The sequence below is a fragment of the Lemur catta genome, chromosome 15 (assembly GCF_020740605.2).
Source record: "Lemur catta isolate mLemCat1 chromosome 15, mLemCat1.pri, whole genome shotgun sequence".
Taxonomy (NCBI): Eukaryota; Metazoa; Chordata; class Mammalia; order Primates; family Lemuridae; genus Lemur; species Lemur catta.
The window spans coordinates 17,263,523-17,290,475 of record NC_059142.1 but is presented as its reverse complement, the minus strand read 5'-3'; the positions used below and the strand labels follow the sequence as shown (position 1 = coordinate 17,290,475).

The following is a 26,953-nucleotide window of genomic DNA, read 5'->3' as shown; positions in this document are numbered from 1 at the left end:
TTTTATTATAAAAGTACTATAGGCTCATTGCAGACATTTGAGAAAATGAACCAAGAATGTACATTCCATCACCTGCAGAAAGTAATATTTCCTTGCTATCGGTTTTATAGACACAAAACACACACGAACTGGGACCATAGTGTATATTTTTGTTTTCTGAAATACATGATACAATTTGCTTTCTGAAATATATTGTGCATTTTTCCATGTCATTAAAAAAATTTTCCAGGCCAGGCATGGTGGCTCATGCCTATAATCCTAGCACTTTGGGAGGCCGAGGTGGGAGGATTGCTTGAGCTCAGGAGTTCAAGACCAGCCTGAGTAAGACCAAGACCCCTATCTCCACTAAAAATAGAAAAATTAGCTGGGCATGGTGGCGAATGCCTGTAGTCCCAGCTTGGGAGGCTGAGGCAGGAGGATCACTTGAGCCCACGAGTTGAGGTTGCAGTTAGCTATGATGATGCCACTGCACTCTACCTGGGGTCACAGAGCAAGACTCTGTCTCCAAAAAAAAAATCCAAACCATGATATTATGAAATCAAAAATATGCTATTGTATAGCCGATTTACATTTTTTATTTTTATTTTATTATTATTATTTTTGGCTCCTCAAATTTCAACTTGAGGATTTATTTATTTTTAGAGATGGAGTCCTGCTATTTTGCCCAGTCTGGCTTCCAACTCCTGGGTTAAAGCAATCCTCCTACCTCAACCTCCAGCGTAGCTGGGACTATGGGTGTGGGCTACCACATTGGGCTCAATTTACATTTTTAAGCATTCCTTTATTGTAAGAAATTATACTTTTTATACAATTATTATTTCATCAATGAAAAATAAAAGAAAAAAGACTGGGTGTGGTAGCTCACAGGTGTAATATCAGCATTTTGGGAGCCCAAGGTTGGGGTGGAGGGGATCCCTTGAAACCAGGAGTTTCAGACCAGCTTGAGCAACTTAGCAAGACTGCATCTCTACAAAAATATTTAAAAATTAGCCTGGTATGCCTGTAGTCCCAGCTACTCAGGAGGAGTTTGACCGTAACAGTGAGCTATGATCACTCCACTGTACCTCGAGCCTGGGTGACAGAACAAGACCCTGTCTCAAAAAAAAAAAAAAAAAATTCTTTACTATAAGAAAATAGCTCAGTAGTAGGCCAGGGACTCTTCCCTCATCGGGTTTCACAACGTTCAACTGGTAAAGCAGACTCTTCCTTTGGCTGCAATTCTCTCACTGCTTTAGTATCTGCAGAAAAAGTGGTTCCACAGGGTGATCTGGCTTCTTTCTCCCTTCGCAGTGAATAAGCGCCAAGACACCCTAATATTTCCTGTATTACTAGCTTACATTTGTATAGTGCTTTTAATATTTCATACTCACCACATCCACGCAGGGTAAGCAGAGCAGATGGAATAATTTGTTCCAGATCACACAGCTTCTCAGTGGTAGAATGGGACTTAGACCCTTGATATTCAGAATCTCAGAAAGTAAACATTTTCCTAGCGTTAGGGCACTGTCTAATCTGGCTTTTTATTTTATCTTATTATTATTTTTTTAACTTTCCCAATAAAGAAGCTGCAGTCACCCCCAGAAAAAACTGTGCCTGGTGGCCTGGCACAAGGGGAACTTATCCCTATCAAGTGGACGCTGTCCCATCCTACAACTGTCCTTGGTAACACTGCCACTTACCGGCTGGGGTCATTTCACCCCCGATGGCAGGGGGACACTACTGCCCCTGACCAATGGGGCCCAGGGAGCTGAAGGGTTGCCGGCTTCGCTGCCCGCGGAAGTAGCCGTCCGTCGGTCGCAATGCTGCAGGGGCTTACACCCAGTGGGAGGCGGGCTCTCTCCCCCGACACCCGGGCCCTCAGCGGGGGGCGCGCCTTATGCAGGGGAAGAAGGCCCCTACCATCTCAAGGACGAGGCCGCCGGGCTAACGGGATCCCCGGGAGACTCTACGGACGTGATAGGAATGTTTCCAGTGGTCAGTCCTCCACTATCCCAGAGTGCCCCGGATCCCGGAAGTACCAGGCTTCCCGGAAGTGCCGGGGTGGCTGAGAGAGCTGGAACTTGCCTGGTTGCCGCAATCGGAGGGTTGCTGTTCTGGGGCCTGGGCGAGGGCTGGGGCTTTGAGTGGGGCTTGGGTAGGGGTCGGCAGGAGGCCGGGTGGCGGCATGATGGAGGAGGAGGAATTGGAGTTCGTGGAGGAGCTGGAAGCCGTGCTGCAGCTCACGCCCGAGGTGCAGCTAGCCATAGAGCAGGTGAGCGTTCCGCCCCCTCGGGAGAGAGGCGTGCGGAGGCTGGGGCAGCTCTGGGCGGTGGGACCTGGGGAGGGGCGGGGAGGAAGCGGTCTTTGGACAGAGAGGTGGGGGCTCTGTGCAGAAGGGAAAGCGAAGATTTGCGGAGAGATGGAGGTGGAAAGGGGTTTCTGACTCAGGGGAGGGAAAGAAAATCCTTTCTAGGTAGGCCATGGTTGTCTTTGGAGAGTGGGGCGTCCTGGTGGGTTTGGGCACAGGAACTCTTCGAGAGGATGAACCGAGAAGGGACCCTTTGGGTGGCAACCTCAGATTCTGGGGGTTCATTGATTTACCAGTCTAATGCCGCCGCTCCTGGTTCTCAAACTAGCCCCTTGTGAGTGGCTTGGAATTGGGAGAATGATGTGAGTTTAATTTCTGAAGCTGATGGCAGAGCAGAGAGAAAATGTTGAAAAATAACTGTGTTACCATACTTAAAAGATTGAGAATTCCTGCAGTTGATTAGTTTGGGTTAGGTTGGAGTTCCTTCTTCCTTGCAGGAACTCTTTAGTTGACTACCCCTCCTTTCAAGTTTATTGAATTTTTAACAGTAATGATGTTAGGAATAGTGATTTCTTGTACAGGCCTTGCTCCCTCTATTTTTTTACAGGCTATTGCTCCTGATAAAGGGAGAAAATCTCCCTTAAAGGAATTGTCACAGGGTTATGATTTAAGTAGAGGAGGGTTATGCCTCATTTAATGACAACTGGGAAGTTTTTCTGAGTAAAACTTTGCTTCTACTATTACCAATAGTTAACATATATTGACCATTAATGCTTACCATGGACTAGACACGGTGGCTCATACCTGTAATCCCAGCACTTTGGGAGGCCAAGGCAAGAGGATTGCTTGAGCCAGGAGTTTGACACCAGCCTGGGCAACATAGTGAGACTCTATCGCTACAAAAAATTTTTTTTAAATTAGCTAGGCGTGGTGGTGCACGCCTGTAGTCCTAGACACTGGGGAGGCTGAGACAGGAGGATTGCTTGAGCCCAGGAGTTCAAGGCTGCAGTGAGCTATGATCGTGCCACTGCACTGCAGCTTGGTGACAGAGAACGACCCTGTCTCTTAAAAACAAAAACAAAAAAACTTATCATGGGTCAACCACTACCACTGTACTAAATTATGTATCTATATTGTCCCATTTATAGACTTTTGGTGTGTGGTTTTCTAGGAATGGTTGTATTACTTAACGCAAACCACATTTGTCGCGTCATGAGGATTCCAAACCATTGGGGAAAGCTTTTAGTGTTCAGGCCACACTGCTCCACCAACCACCTCTTTTTGCTAGAAACAGACATACATTTCAGTTGCTCTTTGGACCTAGTGGGCTCTAATGGAAGAAACTAATAACAGTCAGTTATTGTTTGACTGACAGGGATATCAGAAAAGCAGATTTTTGCTATTTCTTAAGAACAGGTTTGAATTATAACATAGGATTATCTTGTAAGCAGACACTTTGATGTCAGGATGAATTCAGAATTATTTCTTACTTTAGCATTCTAAGATTGAGTGAAGTTCTGCAGACAGTTATGCAATAGCATATTTGTAAAGAGTAGAGGTATGTGACGAGTCAGGAAGGGTTGGCATAATGGAATCACATTTAACTCAGAGATTAAGTTCCAAAGTCATTGCATGAGGTGAAAATCACTACAGACATGTTACCTTTGAAATTCTTTAAATTGCTCCTAAAGTACAGTGTATAAGCATCTCTTTGATAAGTCTAGTGCTCTTAGTTTTTTCCTCCAGCATTGGAACCAGTCACTCTTTTTTTCAGTTATTACTGGATGAAGTAGTTGGCTTGTGCTAGGGGCTTTGTTATATGAAAACATATTAAAACCTGGGTAACACTCAGGAGTGGTGAGAGGAATGCAGAAACCGAGACCAACTTGAGGACTTGAACAATTCACATCTCTTATATCATGTTCATGATGGACCATACATTCATGGCAGGCCCAGTTGCGTTGCCTGCATTCCATCTGGTGAGCACATATAATTGAGGTTGTGTAAATCATGTTTGCATATGACGTATCTCCACCATAAGTATATATTATGGAAACAGAAATACTAAGCGTTTTGAAAAAAGAACACCTTTACTTCTTCTCACCACCTTCCCTCCACCTCCCCTTGACATTGTAGTAACCTTAAACTCTAATAATAATTACCTTAGAAGATATTTTGATCCTTTGACACTGTATTTCTTTGGAAGGTTTCTTCAGAGATGAAATTGCTTCCTGCAATTATAACTGTCTTGAGCTGGTGAAGTCCAGTACCCAGGGTATCATTGAACTGGTTTTATAGCCTACCGTGTTACATGTTCTTCAGGTTGTGACTTTGAAAGGAGTTAGGTATATTTCTCAAGGTGGCTTTCTTTCTTTTGTTAACCTGAGTGCCAGCTCTCCATTTCTTGACACTTTACAAATTGCTTTAATGCATAGTGAATTCTACTGCTGAGGCATCATTGAGATATGGTACATAAGTCTGTTATCGAGGCTTCCTTAATACAACTATGACATCGCCAGTTTAATCTAGTAGTGTACAATGCTTGCTGACTTTTCCTTTGTGATTTGGTTGATATCTGTGGAACTTTTCACATTTGGACATTCTGTTAAGTTGTGCCAAGATGTTAAGACTGCAGATGTTGAAAATTAAGGATTTACCTTAAAAGATAGTTTATTGAGTATCTGTTTTGTGTGAAGCATTAGAAAATGAAAAAAGGTTTGGTTTTGTCTTCAGGAAACTTACTATCTAATAGGAAAGAAATAATAGTTAGTACATAAAACAGAGGAGAAAGATGACTTTTTTTGTTTTTTTTTAGAGACAAGGACTCATTCTGTCACCCAGGCTGAAGTGCAGTGGGACAATCATAGCTCAGTGCAACCTCAAACTCCTGGGCTCAAGCGATCTTCCTGCCTCAGCGTCCCAAGTAACTAGGACTACAGGCATGCACCACCATGACCAGCTAATTTTTAAAAAAATTTTTTGTAGAGACAGGGTCTTGCTATGTTGCCCAGGCTGGTCTTGAGCTCCTTGCCTCAAGGGATCCTTCCTCCTTAACCTTCCAAAGCACTGGGATTACAGGTGTGAGCCACCATGCCTTGCCTACAGTTATTTTTAAATCCCCTATTTTTAAAAATGTATTTTCTTTTTAATTGGAAAATTAAAAAATTATATATATTTATGGTATACAACATGATGTTTTGATATATAAGCCTCTCTTTTTACATAGGTATTTCCAAGCCAGGATCCTCTAGATCGAGCAGATTTCAATGCTGTTGAGTATATCAATACCCTGTTCCCAACAGAGCAAGTAAGTATAGAGTTTTAGGTTTCCTACATTTCAGTGGCTTCTGGCTCATTCTGAATGTTATGATTGGTGTGTTATACTACATAATCCAAGGGCCCTTGATCAACAGGTGAGAGTTAAATTCAAATCAAACTCCATCGTAACCAATGGGGCAGTTAGCTAAGTTGTATTAGAGTGGGATTCTTTGCATGCTGAGCGTATTATTAGAAATTGTGCTCTTAAGTGTAAGAGTCCCCCCACATTTTCTGTTGTAAATTGGAAAGGATTTTTATAATGTAAAAAAAAAAGAGGAGGTGAGAATGAGTCAGGCAAGATAAGCCCAGAGTCATAAAGCCACTTTTGCCCCTATTTCAAGATGTAAATTTTTAGACTTTGTGTTTTATTCTGTTTTATGGGGTGATTCACCTACACAGATGGGTTTTTCTTACAGAATTGGTTTTTGGGTGTTTGAGTGAGAAGTAGACCAGGATTAGAAGCAGCACAGTTGGGAGAAAGGCAGCTAGAGTTCTGTTCAAATTTTCATATATTTATCCAGCAAACATTCAGTGGGTACCTGCCATGTGTTGTCAGTCACTGTGCCAGGTGCGGGGGATACAGTCATGAGTAAGACTCAGTGTGTGCCCTTGAGGTGTGCATGATCAAGTGGAGGGAGAGACACTGGTGAATGCTGCTGAGATATGACATGGTACAATGAGGAACAAAAGAACAGTTCTCCCTAGGAAAATCAAAACCTCAGAGAGGAGGTAGTCTGTCTGCCAAGTCTCAGAGGATTTATTCATTCATTCATTTAGTCAGACTCACTAGTCATTTATTAAGTGTATACTAAGTGCTAGGCACTATTTTTAGAAGCTGGGGAGAAATGGTAAACATGACAGGTAAGTTCCTGGTCTCATGGAGTCTATTTGGGGAGGAAGACAAGAAATAAATCAACAAATAAATACACAGGAAATTATCAAGTGTGGTTGCTTAATGCTGTGAATCAAAGCAGGTGCAGTGATAGAGCATGATGACATGGGGTGGGGAGTCCTTTAGAAAAAGGAAGCTTAAAGGGAAGCTCCCTCTGAAGCTGTTCTCTTTTAAGCTGAGACCTGATAGATATGAAGGAGCCAGGCTTGTGACAATCTGGTGGGACACCATGCTAGGCAGAGTGATCAGCCAGGAAAATCTTCCAAGATGACGAAGGAAAGAAGGTCTTTCTAAACGTAGGGCAAAGGCTCAGAAACGGGAAACACAAAGCCTGCACGGTGATCAGAGCCTCGTAGGAGATGAGGCTGAGGAGGTAGACAGAGAAAGGATCCTGAAGGATCTATGTCCTCTAGGCTTGTAGTCCCCAACCCCCTGGCCTTGGCTTCGTGCTGGTCCATGGCCTGTTAGGAAATGGGCCTCGTATCATTACCTGAGCTCCACACCCCCCAACACACCCCATCCCACCCCTACCTCCCCGGTCTATGGAAAAATTGTCTTTCGTGAAAGCAGTCCCTGGTGCTGAAAAGGTTGGGGGCTGCTGCTCTAGGTATCTCAGTGAAATACTTTTTTACAGAACTGATTTTCACTGGGCTAATATTACAGCCTGTGTCCCCAAAATGTTATGTACATATTCTAGTACCAATCTTCAGTAGATTAAGCTTTAGTAGTATTTGCTATATAAGTAAAAAATAAAAATAGGGTTTTAATGTTTTCTTCTAACGTCCCAAGGAATAGTATGGCAAACCCTTTACTCTGAAGACTGTTACATGAAAGCACTTTTGAGAGGATCATGACTAGAGCAGATTCATGTTCCCATCTGGCAGCAGAGTCGGGGATGAACTGGGTGGGAGGTAGGTGAGACTGGAGGCAGGAAGACCATTTAGGAGACTAATACTATCGGTCACTTGAGAGAGAGGATGAGAGCCTGAAGGGAGGCTGTGGAGTGGAGAGAACTAGATCTGAGACCTATTTAGGGGACAGAAGTCACACAATTTGGTGTCTGAAGGGATGAAGGTAGAGGCTCATGTAGAATCCAAAATTCACTCATTCATTTGCTCAACAAAGAAAACCTACTCTGCCTGGCTTCATAAGAAATTCAGTGGTAGAGGGGTGAGCAAGAGCGGCATGGTCCTTACCATCACAGAGCTTACGGTGGTCTATCTTGAAAGGTAATGACACAATTAACAGATTATAAGTAAATTATGAAGTCACAATAACTTGTTTGTATAATTATTAAATATAACTTGCTCTTAAAAGAGTCCTAACATCTACCACAACTATCATAATAGTTAACATTTATTGGATGCTTGCTGTGTACCAGACACCATTGTAAGCACTAAGCATTCTTGTTTTACAGTGAGAATAATGAGGCAGAGAGAGATAAAGAAAGCTCAGCTTAGACGTGACAGCATTGCTATGAAGGAATCATACCAAATACAGTGGAAGCAGAACAAACAAGGCCTGAATTTGGTCTAAGAATCTGAGAAGGCTTCCTTCCCTGAGGAAAAGGCATTTTAGTAGGGCATTATAGGCCAAGTTAAGGACTTTGAGCTTTGATTTCTAGCCTGATAGACTGGGTGGGTACTGGCACCTTTACCCGATGTTAAGTGTAAGGAGAAAGCGCAGGTTTCAGTGGGAAGTGTGGTAGGCGTAGGGTGTAAGGGTGAGTTCAGTTCTGAACATATTTGGTCATCCAGGTGAAAGTATGTAGCTGGATATTTGACTGTGGAGCTCATAATCTCTATCATTGTCAATATCTTGACATATATCCTTCCAGACTTTCTAACAGACTTACTAATTTTTAAAATAAAGTTTAAAAATGAAACGCTGTGTGATTGTCTTTTTTGAGATTTCACAAATAGCCTTTATATCTCATCATTTTGTATGAAAGGGTAACTTTAGGAATTAGCTAGAGATAGACATTTGGGAACAACTAGTATTGAAGATAGCGATTGCTGACTCACGAAAACAAAAGTAAGTGTTAGATTTGAAAATTATATAGGAAACCACCATATTCTTACCTCTTCTGATATGTTTGTTTTTATAAACTACTGAAGGTAGCACGAGATCTTTGTTATTCCACAGATTCGGTTATATGTCTTGTCTAATTATGCCCCCATGAACACAATAACGTGTAGTGAAGTTTCTTAGAGTAACTCAGAAAATTTATGACACAGGGTCACCTTTATTCCCCTGGTCCCAAGAGTTACACTTAATGGTTCATCTACCAACCCAGATTCCCATGGACTTTAATGAAAAGAGAATAGAAAGTAGTGGGATAATTATAATTTCTTTCTTTCTTTTTTTTTTGTATTTTTAGTAGAGACGGGGTCTCGCTCTTGCTCAGTCTGGTCTCGAACTCCTGACCTCGAGCGATCCACCCGCCTCGGCCTCCCAGAGCTAGGATTACAGGCGTGAGCCACTGCGCCCGGCCTATAATTTCTTTTAACTATTGCTAGAACTTGGGCAAAAACCATCTATATGCCTTGTAGACCTACTGTAAATACTTGTTAATTATGAGTTTAGATTGTTTAAAGTAGGTATCAGTATATCAAGAATAAACTTAATAGAAATGTTAAATGCTTGAGGTGATAGCTATCTTGAATACCCTTACTTGATCATTACACATTCTGTGCACATAACAAAATATCATATGTGCCCTATAAATATGTACAAATATTGTGTATCAATTAAAAATGCAAAAAGAATTTGCACCTAAATTCTGAGGAGGGTGTGTATGTATTTCTATTAGGTGGCAAGTACTTGTGTGTCTGGGGTTGTCTGGAGGCTGTAGTGTAGACTGGGACAGATCCCTGGATGCATCTGGGAGGAGCTTAGGTTTTTGCATTTAACAGCTCCTGTGAGGTTCTGAAGAGTAGCGAAGTTTGGTAACGATGGTCTGGAAAATCTTGTTAGTCCCTGGTAATAAACTGAAAATAATCAGTTGTCATGTTTTCATTGGCAGTTTGGGTTAGGGGAAACTAGATGAAACTGATGGAAAACTATTATAAAACTAATTAGGAACTTTTGAGAAAAGAGTCATATGGGAATGTTTATAAAGAATTTTTGGCCAGGCACAGTGGCTTATCCCTATAATCGCAGCACTGTGGGAGGCCAGGAGTTTGAGACCTGCCTGAGCAGCATAGCAAAGCCCCGTCTCTACAAAAAATAGGAAAATTAGCCAGATGTGGTGGTACTTGCCTGTAGTTCCGCTTACTCCAGAGGCTGAGGCAGAAGGATCACTTGAGCTCAGGAGTTTTAGTTTGCACTGAGCTACGATGATGCCACTGCACTCTAGCTCAGGTGAAAAGAGCAAGACCCTATCTCAAAAAAAAAAAAAGTCTTTTTAATGACCCCCTCCCAAATGCTCTGGATCTATATTGTTAAGTGTGTAGGGGGGAAGATATCAAATTGCTTATTTTTTTTAAGCCATGTATTTTCATAGAAAGAACAGTAGAAGGCAATAGACAAAAATGCAGATAGCGGTTATACTCTCCTGGGCATACAGGTGATTTTACTTATTTTCTGTAATTTCTGTAATTGTCAAGAATTACCACTAAAATCAGGAAATACTTTTCAATAATTAAAGATTTTAAAATTATACAATTAAAGCTGTACAAGCACATTACAGCTTAACTAGATGAGTGGTTCTCAGGAAATAAACTACCTGCACCCAGGGCAGCCAATCTGGATTCCCATGGGGCTTTTTCCCAACCAGGAGAGGCCCTCAACCCTAGTGAGGATTATTGCCATGGCAAGGCACTGAACAGAGGGGACAGGGTGTATCATATCTGCCAGGTGTTTGGGGTACAGGAAAAGTAGGTCAAGGACCATTGCGTTGGGGGTAGCATGATAGTGTAAGAAAGAGCGGAGACCTTGGACAGACTGAATCTGGCTTGTGCTGCATGTTATATCTGTGACCTTAGACAGTGTCAATCTTTTCAGAGCACATTTCCCAATTTTAACATGGAAGAGGATAATAGTGTGCCTAGTATAGTATGGCTGAGGGCATTAAGGGACATATTTCTGTAAAGTGTCTAGAACAGTGTTGCATGTTTATGCAAACCCACATTAAATGCTAGCACCCTGTCCCTTTTACTTCCCCAACAGAAAATTTGGGAAGTAAAGGGAAAGCAGTCACCCATGGGTCCACCTAATGTTCAATCAAATATTATAATTTTTGGATATTTCTTTCTGTTCTTTTTCAATAGCTATATTCATGATATTATAGAAATGACATTTGATATCATAAAAATGATATTATAAAATGTTTTCCTCTTATTGGCATGGTGTCATAAGCAATCTTTTCTATTTCATAGCCTCCCTGACCAGTGTCTGTAGTGGTGGCATAAAAGTCTATCGAAGAAATATGGCCTGACTTGTTTGACTTTTCTGTTGATGGGCAATTAGGTCTATTCCAGGTTTTTACCCTTTTAAATGCAGTTGAACATCTGACTGTATAAATATTTTGGATTATTCTTAGAAAAATTGTTACGGCTTAAGCAAGACCTTCATGTCTGAGGATTATTACATTTAAGAAACGGTTGTTGTACCACTAAAAATCAATACTTACTGATGTGGGATGGCCTGTGGGTTCTGTTGTTAAGTGAAAAAAGAATGGTGCAGGATGTTTGTGGATGTGCTTTCAATACATAGACTGCCTCCCAGAAGGCACACCAGAAACTGGCTCGGTGCTGTTGCCTCTGGGGAAGAGAACTGGATGGGCCAGGCAGGCCAGGGTGAGAGGAAAGGAAAGCCTTTCTTAACACTGTATACCCTCTTTTACTTTCTGAATTTTTGGTCATGTACATGTTTTACCAATTTTAAATAGATTACAATTTTTTTTTTTTTTTTGAGGCAGAATCTCGCTCTGTTGCCCAGACTGGAGTACAACGACATCATCATGGCTCACCGCAGCCTCCAACTTCTGGGCTCAAGCGATCCTCCCATGCCTGGCTAATTTTTCTTATTTTTTGGTAGAGACAGGGTCTCGCTATCTTGCCCAGGCTGGTCTTGAACTGCTGGCTTCCAGTGATCCTCCAGCCTCAGCCTCCCAAAGTGCTAGGACTATGGCATGAGCCACCTCACCTGGCCAGAATATAAATTTTTTTAAAATTTTGGTATTATTTCCCTTTTTTAGAAAAGATGCAAGAATAGTACAAAGAATTTATGGCTGCCCTTCACCCAGATTCCCTGCTATCAACATTTTAAAAGTACATTGTTTTAAATTCCAAAAAATATATTTTTTGAAAAAGTGGGTTCCAGCAGAGATGGGCAGGGCAACAACTGTTATGCCCATTTTGCATGTGAGGACAGAGAAACTCAGAGAGGTTAAACAACTTGCCCTCCAGCGAGTTAGTGGCAGGGTTTGGCCACACTTCAGCTACTGTTAACACGGTGACGATCTGTGTTATACTCAGTTTGGTTTTAAAAGTGACAAACTTGGCAGAACTGGATTGGATTGAGTAACTTTTCTGAGATCTATCTTTACCTCAGGCTGTTCTTGGATTTCTGAAAACTCTGAGTAACCACTGGCTTGGTCAGAATAGCAGATAAGATGAAGCACAATTCCTGCATTACCCCCAGTTCGTTCTGAGATAAAATATCTGTTGTAGGAGAGGGAAGGAGGAGGATGTATAAAATTGTATTTTGAAAACTTGAGTTAAAATGGTTCTATAAAATGGTACCTGCCCTCCTCCATTAGGGGGCGCCATTTCCCCACATTTTCTGATCTCTAAGCTCGAAAATGGTTCGTTTGAATTGTCATTATCTTTTAAAAAATATAATTACAGTAGTGGTGCATAGTTAATGCAGTGTTTTGAGAAAATACTGATAGGCAAAAAGAAGAAAAAGTTGAAATCCCTTCTTTTCATAGATTAAAACTAATCCTAGAATTTATAGGTTACAGCTGCTAGTATAGACTACAACTACTAGTGTATATCCTTCCAGACTTTTTTCTAATGGCTCTATATACTTAAAAAATAAATTTACTTATTGAATTATAGCATCATCTAGAGGAGTACACAAATCTTAAGTGTGAACATTGATGAATTTTCACAAAATAAATATAGCCATGCAACCTCCACCCAGATCAAGAAATAAAACATCTTCAGAAGGCCTTTCCTGCCTCTTCACTGTTACTACCTCCCCGAGATAACCACTACCTGGCTTCTAACATGAAAGAATAGTTTCATTTGTTTTTGAACTGTATAAGTGGAATCATACAGTATATATTCTTGGGTCTGGCTTTTTTTGTGCATCATTATGTTATTAGTATTTATCCATGTTGTGTGTTGTAATAGTTCATTTATTTTTGTTGCTGTATTTTCTTGTGTGAATTTGTCCCAATCCTATATACCAGGGGTCAGCAAACTTTCTATAAAGGTCTAAAGAGTAAACATTGTAGGCTTTGTGGGCCATACAATGTCTGTCACAACTACCCAGCTCAGCCATTGTAGCTCCAAGCAGCCATAGACAATATGTAAGTGAATGGACATGGCTATGTTTCAATAAAACTTTATTTACAAATAAAGGTGTTGGGCTGGATTTGGCAGTAGTTGCCAACTACTGTTTTACTTTAAAAAAAAAGGGTATCATACAGTGTGATTAAATTTTTTGAGATTTCATAAATAGCCATTATAACTCATTATTTCCCTGTGAAAGAGGAATTCCAGGAAGTGGAATAACAGCTGGGCATTCTTCCTTCTTTATTATAGTCTCTGGCAAACATAGACGAAGTCGTGAACAAAATTAGACTGAAAATAAGGTAAGTAACACTGTATAATTGTTAATAATTGGAAAGTGTGTTGTTAATTTAGTTAATCGCATTCTGGATCACACCTTCATGTGAGGGCACTGAAGTACCAAGTTTGCTGTAGATAGTAATTTTTTAAAAAATTATTCTTTTATCTGGGTTTCCATATGAACCTTGAAGCAAGGAACTCAAGTCTTCGGCCAGTCTTCAATTCGTAAGAAAAGGAAGAATGCTGTAACAGAGTCTATTCAAAACAGTTAATTGTAGAAGAAGGCAAAAGCTTTTCTACCATATCTTTAATGGTTTTATTTCTCTAATGGATTTACTTTTTTTTTTTTTTGTACTCCCAAGCTTTAGATATGAAGATAGGCTTATATATGTATCCTTGGTAACATACCAGTTAACAATGTTAGATCTGCTGGTTGGCCTTGGTGGTGGCCCAGGATTAAACATTGTGATTAATCCAGGATGTGATTGTCCAGGATTATCATCACATGTCCTTCCCACCTAAGGCTTGTTCTGGTTTACCCATGTCTGGGTTTCCAGTTTTGACACATGGTAGGTACTCAGTAAATGTTTGTTATATAAATAGGTTGATGTCATTGCTTCAGATATAGTTTTGGGGGTTTTGTTGGTTTTGTTTTTAACTTTTGATGAGGAAAAGTGTTCATTTTGAATCCAAGAGATGATTTTTTTCCCTACAACCCTTGAGTCTTTCAGTGAAGACCTCTGACCTATGAATGTATTGTTCCATTGGTGCCTTGGGAAGGACAAAGAAGCCTCCTTGTTTTGTTGGACTTTAGCTGTAACAATTCTAGTAGACCACTGAGTTGTCCAGGGTTTGCACAGAAAATGGAAATTCCCTGATGATTCAAAGTCACTTGCAAGCTAGTTGTTAATATTTTCCACTTTCTCCCTACGGTACCTTTGATGGATTCTTCAGATGAAAAATGACATAGACTGATAGAAATTCCTCCAGCTGAGGTGCCATTAATTGGCCCCTGTTGAGCCGCAGGAGAAAGAGGAGCTGGAAGCCATGGATCTGTCTCCTACACAGTTGCATGATCAGGGCCCAGAGGGTGAAGAACGGATTTCATCTACCACCCTGCTCCTTCTCCCTTTTAAGGGTATTGAGGAAGTTACTGAGGAAGAGATTTTGTGTGGGGTAATTTGAATTCTCTGGCTTCTTCCTATAAAGTTTCAGCAACCCTGTCATTCCTGATTTATTCCATGAAAAATACTAAAAGTTTTATTGGTCCTTTCGGACAGCTCTGACTATTAAGTGAAAATAGCCATTTTTAAAAACAAGGCGACTCATCAGTCTTGGCTCCCTGCACTACTGTTGCTGCCCCCTGAGGTCCCAGGCCTCATTCTTCCTTATATCAGTCACACATGCTTGGTTTTCTGGACAAGTAGCTGCAATCTGCAGGAGTTAATGGATAAATTACTAACTTTTTTTTTCTTTTGGTCAACCTAGAATAGAGATTATCTGAATGATTCATATCCTTTAATTTTTTGCTAGGAGACTGGATGACAATATTCGAACCGTTGTAAGAGGTCAAACAAACGTGGGGCAGGATGGAAGGCAAGTAAGTAGCTTATTCCTTCATTTTAATTGTACTCCCCTAATTTCTTCATGCCCAAACAACCAAGTGTGACCGAAATGTTGATGTGCCTTCTTTCAGTGCACTTTCTGATTGTTCTGTTTCATGCACAGCAGGACAGGGCAGGCTGCCCAGAGCAACCATGAGCTCTCACTTAGTTTCCCTTGGACCAGAAGCATGTACTGTGGCACCACTCACCTGGGCCCAGGGCCATGCACACAGGCCCAAATGAGAAGACTGGGATTTCCTTGTTTTTCTCCTTAGTGTCCAAGATCTCTTGTACCCTCCTTTATTTTGTGTAGTGTGACTAGATAAGGTTGCTGCTTTTGTGTATCAGCTAAATTGTTGGGTTTTTGTTTTTTGGGTTTTTCCCCCAAATGTCTGAGGCAGGAAAACAGGGCTGCCTAGCTCATGGTGGTCCTGACCATGATCCTCAAGGGCTGATCTTGACTGCCATCCTTGGCTGAGGAGAAAAGGGACCCCCCCCCAACAACCCCAAGAGAGGGAGGCCCTAGTTGATGAGGTTTTGGTATTACTTTTGTGGCTACAAAACATAGTAACCTGACATAGCTACAATTTTCCATACCTCATTTTACCAACAGGTAATTGAAGATTCTTTTTTGTTGTTGTTGTTTTTATTTATTTATTTTTCTTTTTTATTTCAGCATATTGTGGGGGTACAAATGTTTAGGTGACGTATATTGCCCCCACCCCAGGTGATTGAAGATTCATTTCAAAGTTTTACAGGTCTTTTTGGATCTAGCTAAGGAGGGGTATTGGAAGAGAATAAAGGGAGAAAGAAGTGTGTGGGGAGGAGATGGCCTTCACTGACTGAGGGGCCAGATATTATCTAGTAACCATTTTCCTTTTTATTTGGACTCTTCTTCTGTTGAGGCATCATATTTCAGAAACTGCTGTCGTGACAGAAATGCTTGAGCATGCCTTTTCTAGTCTTCCTCTCTTACAGTCTGCTCCTGCCTCTTCAGTACTAATCCGGTTAGGTCAGGAGTGTGCCTTCGTGATAGCTTCAGTTCTGTTATTTCTCCTCTTTGACATTGTTTAGTGCAGCTGATTTCTAAAAATGTTCATCATGTTGCCCATACTTGGGGTGAGGGGAGGGTATGATCCTATGTCAGAATTTCCTGGTCTCTGATATTCCTCCTTTCTCTGCTAGTAGCTTATGGGGGTTATGAGTCTCTTTCTTTTACATTTTTAGTTTTACTCAGCTCTCTGTTTTTCTTGCATTTTTTGATTAACTTTCTTTTTCAGCTTAATAGTTTCCATTGATCCATTTGTAAACAGTCTACCTTCTTCCTTGTTATCATCATCAGTATTTGTTTATGGACGCATAGTTTCCTAAAACTGATCCTGTTTCTGGATGGTTGCACATCCTTATTGCCTTGTTTTTGTCTATTTGAGGTATCTGCCAAGAAGCGCTGCTTTGCTGGCAGATGAGGCCCATGTAAAGGGGGCCCTTAGAGGTCATAAGGAATCACAGAGCAGGCTGCAACTGCTGCAGCCTCATTCTGCTGGTTAACTTTCCTAATATATGTCTGATCATATCCTCTACCTCTTCAGAAACCTCAGTGGCTTCTGGCTACCAAATGCAATCCAAGTTCCTTTGCTTGGCGTTCACGGCTTCAGTCTACATTCCAGTTTTGTCTCCTGTTGTGTTCTATCTATACGGAAGATTTAGCACTCAACAAGCATGCCCTGTGCTTTCTGGACATATGCTTATGTACTTCTTTGTGCCTGGAATGCTTATTCTCTCTCTCTCTTCCAGTAGCTACATTTCCAAATACTGCTTCTTTTATAATATTTTCTGTTTACCTCATCTAGATACACTAAGGAATCAGAATTCTTGAACTAGAAAGGGCTTAGAACTCATCAGGTCCGTTCCTCTCATTTTACAGGGGAAAAAATTGATCCCAGGATCATTCAGTTAGATGTATATTCCTTCTACCCGTAAACTCCCGCAGCCCTATGCTTGTTCTTTTCATTTGGCTTCTGGGATCTCCCTTGACTTACTAGTGAACACATCTTGTCTCCTTGACTAGTTTATAAGCTCACTGGAGGTGAGAACTGTATCTTTGTCATCCTTACATTTCACTATATGTGGTCCACATGCAACAACGTTTTATTCAACTGTATAAGAGTATTTATTAATTATAAACAAACAAAAGCCCTTAACCATAAAAACACCATTTTGATCAGTGTGTGTTACTTTAAAGTGCTTTAAAACTTTATTTGTGTGTGAATACTCCCAACTTACTACTATTTGGAATAATAACTCTACTGTTCCGTGTGACTCAGCCTGCATTTAGAATGGCTCACTAGAAACCTTTAGATACTTAAGAAGAGTCTCAGGTATTTAAAATTCTAAGAATGTGAAAACAAAATGAATGATTCATCAGGATGTTTTGTTGGTTCATGCTATATAGATATATATCTTTCAGTTATTTATGTTTTAACTATGGGTGACAATCTAGCAGTACTGGCGAGTCAGGCCCAGAGTTAGACAGCCGGCAGGAATGTCGGCATTCCCCACCATCACATATTAATAGGTTACAGGTTGCTGCAGCAGAGCAGGTCATATTTCAGAGAGCAAGACCACATTTTCAAGAATGTTTAGATAGCATTTCAATCTGTGATGGAATTTTGTATTCGTCTCCTTAGAATCCAGACAGAAAGGAAGCCCAGAAGAAATAATTGCTTTTCTTGTCATCCCCTCCATCTGTCTTTTCCAACAGTTTGTAATGCAAGCTGAAGTAGAGCCTTTTTTCTTTCTTTTTTTTTCCCTAGGAAGCTTTTGGGTCCTGTCCTTGTCAACTCCTAGGGATGAAAGCCTCACTCTCCAGCCTTTGCTGGCTGGTGGTTTGCTAAAAGGAATCTCTATTTGACTGGCACAGACTTGGGAGAATTATGGATGTTCCAAAATACTGAGTTTTATAGGTCAAGAGGCCCCACATTCCCCTCTTCCCTGGAACAGAAGGGAACTTCGCTTTCAGAACTTGTTTCCTAAGCTTCTGAGGAACACTCAGGAGGAGAGCAGCAACATGGACAGAAGGAAGTTTTCCTTTTATAAATTTAATCTTGATCGTGTTCAGCCAGAACAGTTATGCTTTTTAATCTGTGTAAATAAGGGGAAAAAGTTTGTGTCACATCTTGGTGTCTTAAGGAGATATTTTTAGGAGAAAAGTTCTTGTTGAAAAGCAATGTTTCTGACTCAAAAATTATTTGGGGGAAGGGGGTGATATTGAAGATATAATGAGGTCATTTCTGTAGTTTCTTGAAATTTCTGAAATGCCAGCTGTTTGGTTAGCACTCTGCTAAATGTTTTGGAGAGTCTTTGATTGTTGACCATCTCCTATGTGGGGCAACTTGAACTGGGCTAGTCCGAGTGACCTCTTTTAACCAGACTATGAGGCTTTTACAAAGTTTATATGGCGCGGAATCCTCTCCATTTTTATCTGTTGAAGTCATCAGTCAAAAGGTTTAATTAAATGCCCACATGTTGGAAACTTTGTGAATGAGATGAGCCAATTTAACAAGTACATGGTCTGATATGCTATGAAAGTTATGCAGCTTCCCAAGAATTAAAATGGACAGCCCAGACGCAGGTAGAAAGAGAGGTGAATAGAGGAGCGCATGTTAGAGGAAGAAAAAGTTGGCATGTTAAATTTCAAGAGTTGCCAGACCTTGACCAATTCCCAGTAAGCTCACTGAGAATCACAGGAGAGGACCAGCCACTGAGTTCCTATCTCTTTAGTGGAGCTTTGCTGCAATGTATTAACAGTCATTTGATCAGAGCAAGACAAAGGTTTGGGAAGAAGAGAATTATTACAGTAGTCCCTCCTTATCCATGGGATATATGTTCCAAGACCCCCAGTGGATGCCTGAAGTTGCAGATAGTACCAAACCCTATAAAAACTGTGTTTTTTCCTATACATATGATAGAGTTTAATTTATAAATTAGGCACAGTAAGAAATTAACAAAAACTAACAATAAAGTAGAACAATTCTAACAATATGCCAGCATCACCACTTTTGCAATTTGGAGCTATTATGAAGTAAAATAAGGGTAATTTGAACACAGCACTGCGATACCCAGCCAGCCAATTTGATAACTGAGGTGGCTACTAAGGAACGAACAGGCAGGTAGTGTGCACAGCATGGATACGCTGGACAAAGGGAGGATTCACCACCCGTCAGGGTGGAGCAAGCAGTGCGAGATTTTATCATGCTACGTGGAACAGTGCGCAATTTAAAACATGAGTTGTTTATTTCTGGAATTTTCCACTTAATAGTTTTGGCGGGCAGTTGACCATGGGTAATTGAAACCTCAGAAAGTGAAACCACAGATAAGGGGGACTACTGTATTGCCATCTCCAGCTCCACTCACTCAAACTTTGGTTTGGAAGAAGCTTTAGATAATCGTAGCACATCCGTCTGCCCAGCTCAGGAATCCTTTGTATGGTATCTCTGAAACACAAAAATTCACTATCTGCAGGAGCTTGGATACTTACATTGATGGGGAGCTTACTACTTTATTGGTCCACAGGACAGACTATTTCAGTTATGTACAGCTTTAATCATGAGACGCTTCTTTCTTACACTGAACTGAAATAGTAAACTAGACCTCGTTGTAACTTCTCATTGATCTTAGCCCTGCCAGCTGGACCAGTATAAGCCTAATCCCTTTTCCTTATTACAGCTTCTGAAATTTAAAATGGATGTTATGCTCCTTTCTAAGTGTTCCTTTTTCTAAGCTAACCATTCTTAGTTTCTTCAACTTTATAATGTAATTTCCAGACCCTTTATCATCCTGGTTGAGTTGCTCTGGATAGCAGTTTGTCAGCATCCGTCTTAAAATGTGATTCCCAGGAGGAGACATACATAGTAAACATACAGTGGGACAGTTTACCTCCTTGTTCTGGACTGTGATCATTAACCTGGGAACTGGGGGTTCAGAGGGCCTGTCAGCTCCCTGAAATTAATTGTAAATTTTTGTATGGCTAGACATAGCCATAGACTCACTGATTTTTCTAGATTTCTTAAGGAGTCTGTGACTCTTCAAAAGTTAAGGACCACTGATTTCGACACTGTTTTTCCATTACCTTGGATTTGGTGAAATTTTTGGCAGCTCTGTCACACTGTTGGTATCTGTTGAGTTGGCAGTCACCTAAAACCCGGTCAAGGAGTTGCAAACAGATGCCCACAGAGCTAAGAAAGTAACCTACATGGCTTATGCAGGCTTGTGTGTGTCTATACACGTCCATTAAGGGATTGAATCTTCTGTCTTAAGGGGACAACCATAAGTCGATTCTAACCAATTCTGTCATGTCTGGATGCAGACCTGGAATTGCCAGATCTGTCAATTTTTCAAGAGAAGCCAGAAATCCGGATTTTTATGTGACTCTCCCAATTTTTAATGTTGGCTTAGTGTTTTTCACAAACACTGCAAAGGCCAAACAAAACACATCTGTGGGCCAACAGTTTGCAATACCGCCCCAGGTCTTTTTTCATGTGAATTTCATTTAAACTTTCTCCTCTTCTATCTGTGCCAGAGATTCTTTGAAATTAAATTAAGTGCCAGACTTTATGTGTCTCACTCTTGGTTTCATCTTGCTAATTTTGCTTGGTTGTTATCGCCTGTCAAGACCTTTTGGAATCTTGATGACCTCCCCATTTTGTCACTAGCAGATTCATCAGACATTGCCTTCTATGTCTTCATTCAAGTTGTAGGTGAAAAGGTGGAATGAGATTGGTGCAGAGCCATGTGGCATGCCATTAGAGATTTGCTGTTCTTCTCTTCCTCATCCTCACTTTAGTGCAAAATGCCAGACCCAGAAAACAAAGAATTTCTACCAGTCCCTTGGTGTTGTCCAGGGCCATGTTTCTTAATCTTTCCTTGTCTTGATTCTCCCCAGAAAAGGAGGCTTATATAATAATACTTGCCTTCACTTTTCATAGAAATGTCATCAGTATCAACTAAATTAGCAAAGCATGTTGCCTTCCAAGGAGAACGTATTCCTTGCTTTTCGTTCTCAAAAGTAGCCTATCATCTCATTCAAGTATCAGAACAAAAATAATCGTGCTCTTCATGACTCTGAACTAGGTAGATGGGGGGACTTTACAGCATGGTGTTGATCTTCATTATGTGGGATTATGAATTTGTCATTGTCACTAGCTGGAGGGTTTGTATTCTTATCTTCCATCACTTAAAATTTATCCTTTCTCTCATCCTCTCTTAGGAGGCATATGAGGCCTATTGATAAAAATTGAAGAAAATAAATAGGATTAGTATTGAAGGGAACATAAATAGTTTGGGAAAATGGCAATTGCCACTTGCTTTCTCCTGCGAAAACATACTACAGTTAAAGCAATTGGGCTTATAAAGTATAGGCTTAAAATTTCCCATTAGTGGCTGAGAATGGCTAGACATTTTTTGTTTTCTTTTTAATTTTTTTTGTATTGTACTTTTCAGAATGTCTGCACACAACACTAACCTTTAGAAATTGCTACGGTCTGGGCATGACCTGGCAGTGCAGAGAGCAATGTGATTTGTGGGGCAGCCCAGGAGTCGGGTTGTTAGCTCAGCCTTTTGTAGGGGAACAATGTCCCAAGTTTTGATTGAGGCTCTCCATCATTCCCCATCCAGGATTTCTTACATCTGGTGCAGCAGTCGGGACTGGCTTGTCTTTACTTGACAGGTTGAATTCAAGTAAATGTTCAGTTTTGCCTACTTCTAGAGTGCTATTGACTGCAGTTGAGGCAGGGACTCATAAAATGTGCATTAATTGTTTAGCACTGTAGTGTGACTGGGTTTAGTCTGACCACCATGCTTCCTCCTGCTTATGGCACGTGAGCCTTGATAAGATAGTGCTTTTTTGGCAGAGAGACATATCTGCTGTGTATTTGGAACACTTTGCCACTTATCCTCTAAAATCCCTCATTAGACAACCTGTAAGGAATTCAAACAACTATCCTCTCTCTACATACAATGAAGGACTGAGCATTTTATTTGAGTTCTCTAAGGATTGGGGTAATTGGATATTTTCACTAATGTAACATTGGATGGCAGCCTGGGCAAGTGAAAAAAACTTGAACTTTGAGTTTAAATTTTGCCTCTGCTATTGTTTATGTGACCTTGGACAAGTTACTTAATTTTTCTAAGCCTTAGCTTCTTCATCTGTGACATGAAGATAATAATACCACTCTCAGGATGGTGAGGATTAGAGTTAATATATTTTATTTTATTTTATTCTTCAGTTTTGTAACTGGCAACCAGCGGTCATCCACATTGACTATAGATCTTGAAAGTGGTAACAGGTACATAAGTAACCGAACTATAGAGCTTGTTTGCTGAATCTTCATCCTCATTATGTTTTCTGGACAACGGGGATATGCCGTAAGACATTCCTTATTCTTTTGGCCCAGACAGCTTTGTCGGCCTGGTATCAATGCACACATCTGGAGTCCCCAATCGCCTTCATGACAAATTTCTGGATCTCTTTCAGTGCCCGATGGGTGTGTTGCTTGAAGCCCACTCCCTGGGTGGGCTTGTGAATGTTGATGGTGTATTTTTACCACCTCATTGATGTCAGAATAGCCTTTCTTCTTCTCTCCCACCCTTCTTTGCAGGAGCCATTCAGCCAGGCCCAAGTTGAAAAGGACAGAGAGTTAATATGTTTTAAAACACCCGGCCAGGCGCGGTGGCTCACGCCTGTAATCCTAGCCCTCTGGGAGGCTGAGGCGGGTGGATCACTCGAGGTCAGGAGTTCGAGACCAGCCTGAGCGAGACCCCGTCTCTACTAAAAATAGAAAGAAATTATCTGGACAACTAAAAATATATATAGCAAAAATTAGCCGGGCATGGTGGCGCATGCCTGTAGTCCCAGCTATTCGGGAGGCTGAGGCAGTAGGATCGCTTAAGCCCAGGAGTTTGAGGTTGCTGTGAGCTAGGCTGACGCCACGGCACTCACTCTAGCCCGGGCAACAAAGTGAGACTCTGTCTGAAAAAAAAAAAAAAAAAAAAACAACACCCAACACAGTGTTGGGCTCACTAGCATTTAGTAAATGGCAGTAATGCTGCTGCCGCTTATAATGATATAACCCATTGGAGTATCAGTGTTCCTAATTCTGTGCACCCAGGCGTTTGTCAAGTTCATGTGGCTTTCCCATCAGCTTCACTCCTTTCCATCCCTACGACCTTGCTTTAAAGCAAGCCCCGTTTACTTTGCTCTGAGTTATTAGAGCCTCCTTACAGGCTTCAGTGTGCCTTTTTCTGGGAATGAAAATTTCAGCATAGCTTATCTGTGGTCCAGAACATCTGCTGTTGCATCAGAGGTGTTATTAATAAAAGGCTCAATTCTCTTGTCCTGTCCTTAAGACCTACATTAGACATTTGCCTGGGCAAGATGTACACTATCACTCCAGAGTTAGGGAAGATAGATATTCCACATGAGGACAAAATTTATGGTTTGTGTTATTTTTGAAATTTGAGACTGCAGATAATTTTTTTCCTATTTCTAATTTTTGTAATTTCCAAATTGTTCTTTGTAAGCATACAGATGCTTTTCAACTTACAGTGGAGTTACATCCCGATAACTCATCGTAAGCTGAAAATATTGTGAGTTAAAAATGTATTTAAATACACCTAACCTACTAAACATCATAGCTGAGCCCAGCCTAGCCTACGTTAAATGAGCTCAGAACACTTAACATTATCCTACAGTTGGGCAAAATCATCTAACACAAACCCTATTTTATAAAAAAAAGTTGAATATCTCATGTAATTTATTAAATACTGTACAGAAAATTAAAAACAGAATGGTTGTATGGGTACTTGAAGTATAATTTTTACAGAATGTGTATTGCTTTTGCATCATTGTAAAGTTGAAAAATTCTTAGTTGAACTATCATGAGTTGGAGACTGTTTGTATGTTATTTTATAAAAAGAAGTAAAATTTTAAGATGCCATATTCTTTTTATTTTTTATTTTATTTTTTTTGAGACAGAGTCTCACTCTGTTGCCTGGGCTAGAGTGCCATGGCATCAGCCTAGCTCACAGTAACCTCAAGCTCCTGGGCTCAAGCAATCCTCCTGCCTCAGCCTCCTGAGTAGCTGGAACTACAGTCATATGCCACCACACCTGGCTAATTTTTCTATTTTTAGTAGAGATGGGGTCTCACTTTTGCTCAGGCTAGTCTTGACCTCCTGACCTCAAGTGATCCTCCCGCCTCTGCCTCCCAGAGCGCTAGGATTACAGACATGAGCCACTGCACCCAGCCAAGATGCCATATTCTAATCATCAGAATGAACTGATACCTGGGTCACTGCAAAGGAGCCTTTGCTGTGTGTTCAACACTGGTTTCTAGACCCAGCAGGCCCTTGGACCACCAGTCTTCCCTTGTATTGCCTCTAGGATTACAGGAGACAATTGTTCTTGATTTAATGACAGTAACTTTAGTTAGTATATTTGTTTATTTATTCACTCAGTACATATTGAGCCAGTGCTTTCTGTATGCTAGGCACTATTCTAGGCATTAGGAATAATACAATGAACAAAGCCAAGACCCCTCTCTCCTAGAGCTGACACTAAGTGTGGCATTATCTTGTTTCCAGATTCTTTGACTGTTTAGGAGTTATACTCATAACCTTGGTCACTAAGCATTTTTGCCAGAAAATAGATGTTGAATTTTATCGTGTGCCTTTTCAGCTTCTACTGATAGGATCATATGGTTTTTACATTCTGTTGATTATCTTAGGTTTTTTGTTTATTTGTTTGTTTTAAAGAGACAGAGTCTTGCTCTGTTGCCCAGGCTAGAGTGCATTGGCTCTATCATAGCTCACTGCAGCCTTGAATTCCATGGTTCAAGTGATCTCCCTGCCTCAGCCTCCCAAATAGCTGGGACTATAGGCATGTGCCACCACACCTGGCTAAATTTTTTTTTTTGTGGGGGAAGACATAGTCTTGCTATATTGCCCAGGTTGGTCTCAAACTCCTGGCCTCAAGCAATGCTCCCACCTCAGCCTCCCAAAGTGCTGGGATTACAGGCATGAACCACCTCGCCCTGACCTTTTTTTTTTTCCCCCCTAAATATTTAACCTTCCTTAAATACTTAATGGGTCATTGTGTATTGTCCTTTTAATATATTGTTGCGTTCTAGTATTTTATCTGGAATTTTCATTCATGTTCAAAAATGAAATTAGTTTGTAATTTTCTTCTTTTTGGTGATGTCTTTGTTAGCTTTTGTATCAGGTTTATGTCAGCTTTATAAAACAAACAGGAAGTTTTCCATCTTTTGCTATGCACTGAGACCATTTAAATAGTGCAAAAATGATATCCTGATGTCTTTGAAACAGTTTACCTGTAAAATTATCAAGGTCTAGTGCCTTTTAGGGGATTTGTTCCTTGGCAGCCTTTTCTGTTATTTCTGTGGTTATGTTTACATCTTCCACTTCTCGAACTGATTTTAGTCGGTATAGATTTCTTTTTTTTTAACATTTTTTTATTTGTCGGCGGGGACCGGGCTCGCTGGCCACTTCCCCCACTGCTGCAGCTCACACTCCCCAAAGTATAGATTTCTTGAAAATAATTTCACTCAGATGTTTAAGATTATTCATCCTTTCCAAATCTCTCTTTATATTCTCTTTTCATTCTTAATGTTGTATTTCCTCTTTTCCCCCCCCAAATAGATTAACTAGCCAGACTTTTCTTAGACCGTTTCAAAGAACTTGCACTTAGATTTATTTATCAATTCTACTCTTTTCCTGTTTCAATTCATTACTATATACCTTTATCTTTAGTACTTCTTTCATCTCTGTCTTCTTTAAGTTTCTTTTAATTCTTTGTTATATAAGAATAAGAGCATTTAAAGGTAATGACTTTTTTCTGAATACCACTTTGGCCACATCTCCTGAGTCTTAAAATGTATCTTTATTGTTGTTGTTTTTGAAATAATCTTTAAATGCAGTTTTTATTTTGCCTAAGAACAAAGAGTTAAGAGTACATGTGGGTTTGGGTTTTTGGTTTTTTTTTTTTTTTGGCATGTAGTTTGATGTGTTTGATCCTTTTTAAAATTTTATTAAATTTCATTTAGTCAATATGACCTTTTTTGCTCTTTTTATATTGCTGTATTTTAACAGCTTTATTGAGATATATTTCACATACAATATAATTTATCTAAGAAGTATTATTCAGTGTCTTGATATATTATGTTATTAAGTTTTAAAAATTGTGTAAAATACATATAACATAAAATTTATATTTTTAACCATTTTTAAGTATACAATCAGTGGCATTCACAATGTTGTACAACCATTACTACTTCTATTTCTGAAATTTATTCCTCACCCCAAACAGAAACTCTGTAACCGTTAAACAATAACTTCCCCTTCCTACTTTCCTTAGCCTCTTGTAACTTCTAATTTACTTTCTATCTGTATGAATTTGCCTAGTCTGGGTACTTTATATAATGAAATACTATAATATTTGACCTTTTGTATCTGGCATATTTCACTTAAATTGTCTTCAAGTTTCATCCTTGTTGTAGCATGTATCAGAACCTCACTCCTTGTCATGGCTGCATTATATTCCATTGTATGGATAGACCACATTTTATTTTTACGTTCATCTGTTCACGGACACTTGGGTTGTCCTTTCCACCTTTTGGCTGTTGTGAACAGTGCTGCTATGAACATTGGTATACAAATATCGTTTGAATCCCTGCTTTCAATTCCTTTTAGTGTGTACCTAGGAGTGAAATTGCTGAGTCATATGGTAATTTTTAATCATTTCAACATTTAATCTCTTTGGAAACATTTTTCCATATTGTTCTACGCTTCAGTAGATTTTTCTGTTAGACACAGAATGCCTTAACACAAGCATACTTTCTAGTTTGTCTTCATTTAGTCCATACAAACTATGTGTTTCAGATTAGCTAGAGAGTCTTAAGCTTTTGTAGTCAGTGCCTAATAATAGAGGTGCTCTTTCCCCCCCAAAATAAAACCACCCTGATTTTTTGTTTCATTTA

General features: G+C 40.2%; 1 protein-coding gene and 1 non-coding gene across 2 annotated transcripts in view; one reads left to right on the top strand and one right to left on the bottom strand.

Moving 5' to 3' along the window:
* Positions 1-2,033: 2,033 nt before the first annotated feature.
* Positions 2,034-26,953, top strand: part of VPS53 (VPS53 subunit of GARP complex) — a 137,552-nt gene continuing 112,632 nt past the window's right edge. Inside the window, exons 1-4 of the mRNA XM_045526163.1 lie at positions 2,034-2,251; positions 5,514-5,594; positions 13,274-13,323; positions 14,834-14,900. Coding sequence (XP_045382119.1) covers positions 2,165-2,251; positions 5,514-5,594; positions 13,274-13,323; positions 14,834-14,900 — 285 coding nt within the window. The 5' untranslated portion in view covers positions 2,034-2,164. The remainder of the gene's footprint in view (positions 2,252-5,513; positions 5,595-13,273; positions 13,324-14,833; positions 14,901-26,953) is intronic.
* LOC123621413 lies at positions 15,291-15,426 on the bottom strand. Its single transcript, XR_006729140.1, has one exon. It is a non-coding gene; the product is annotated as a small Cajal body-specific RNA 20 (non-coding RNA).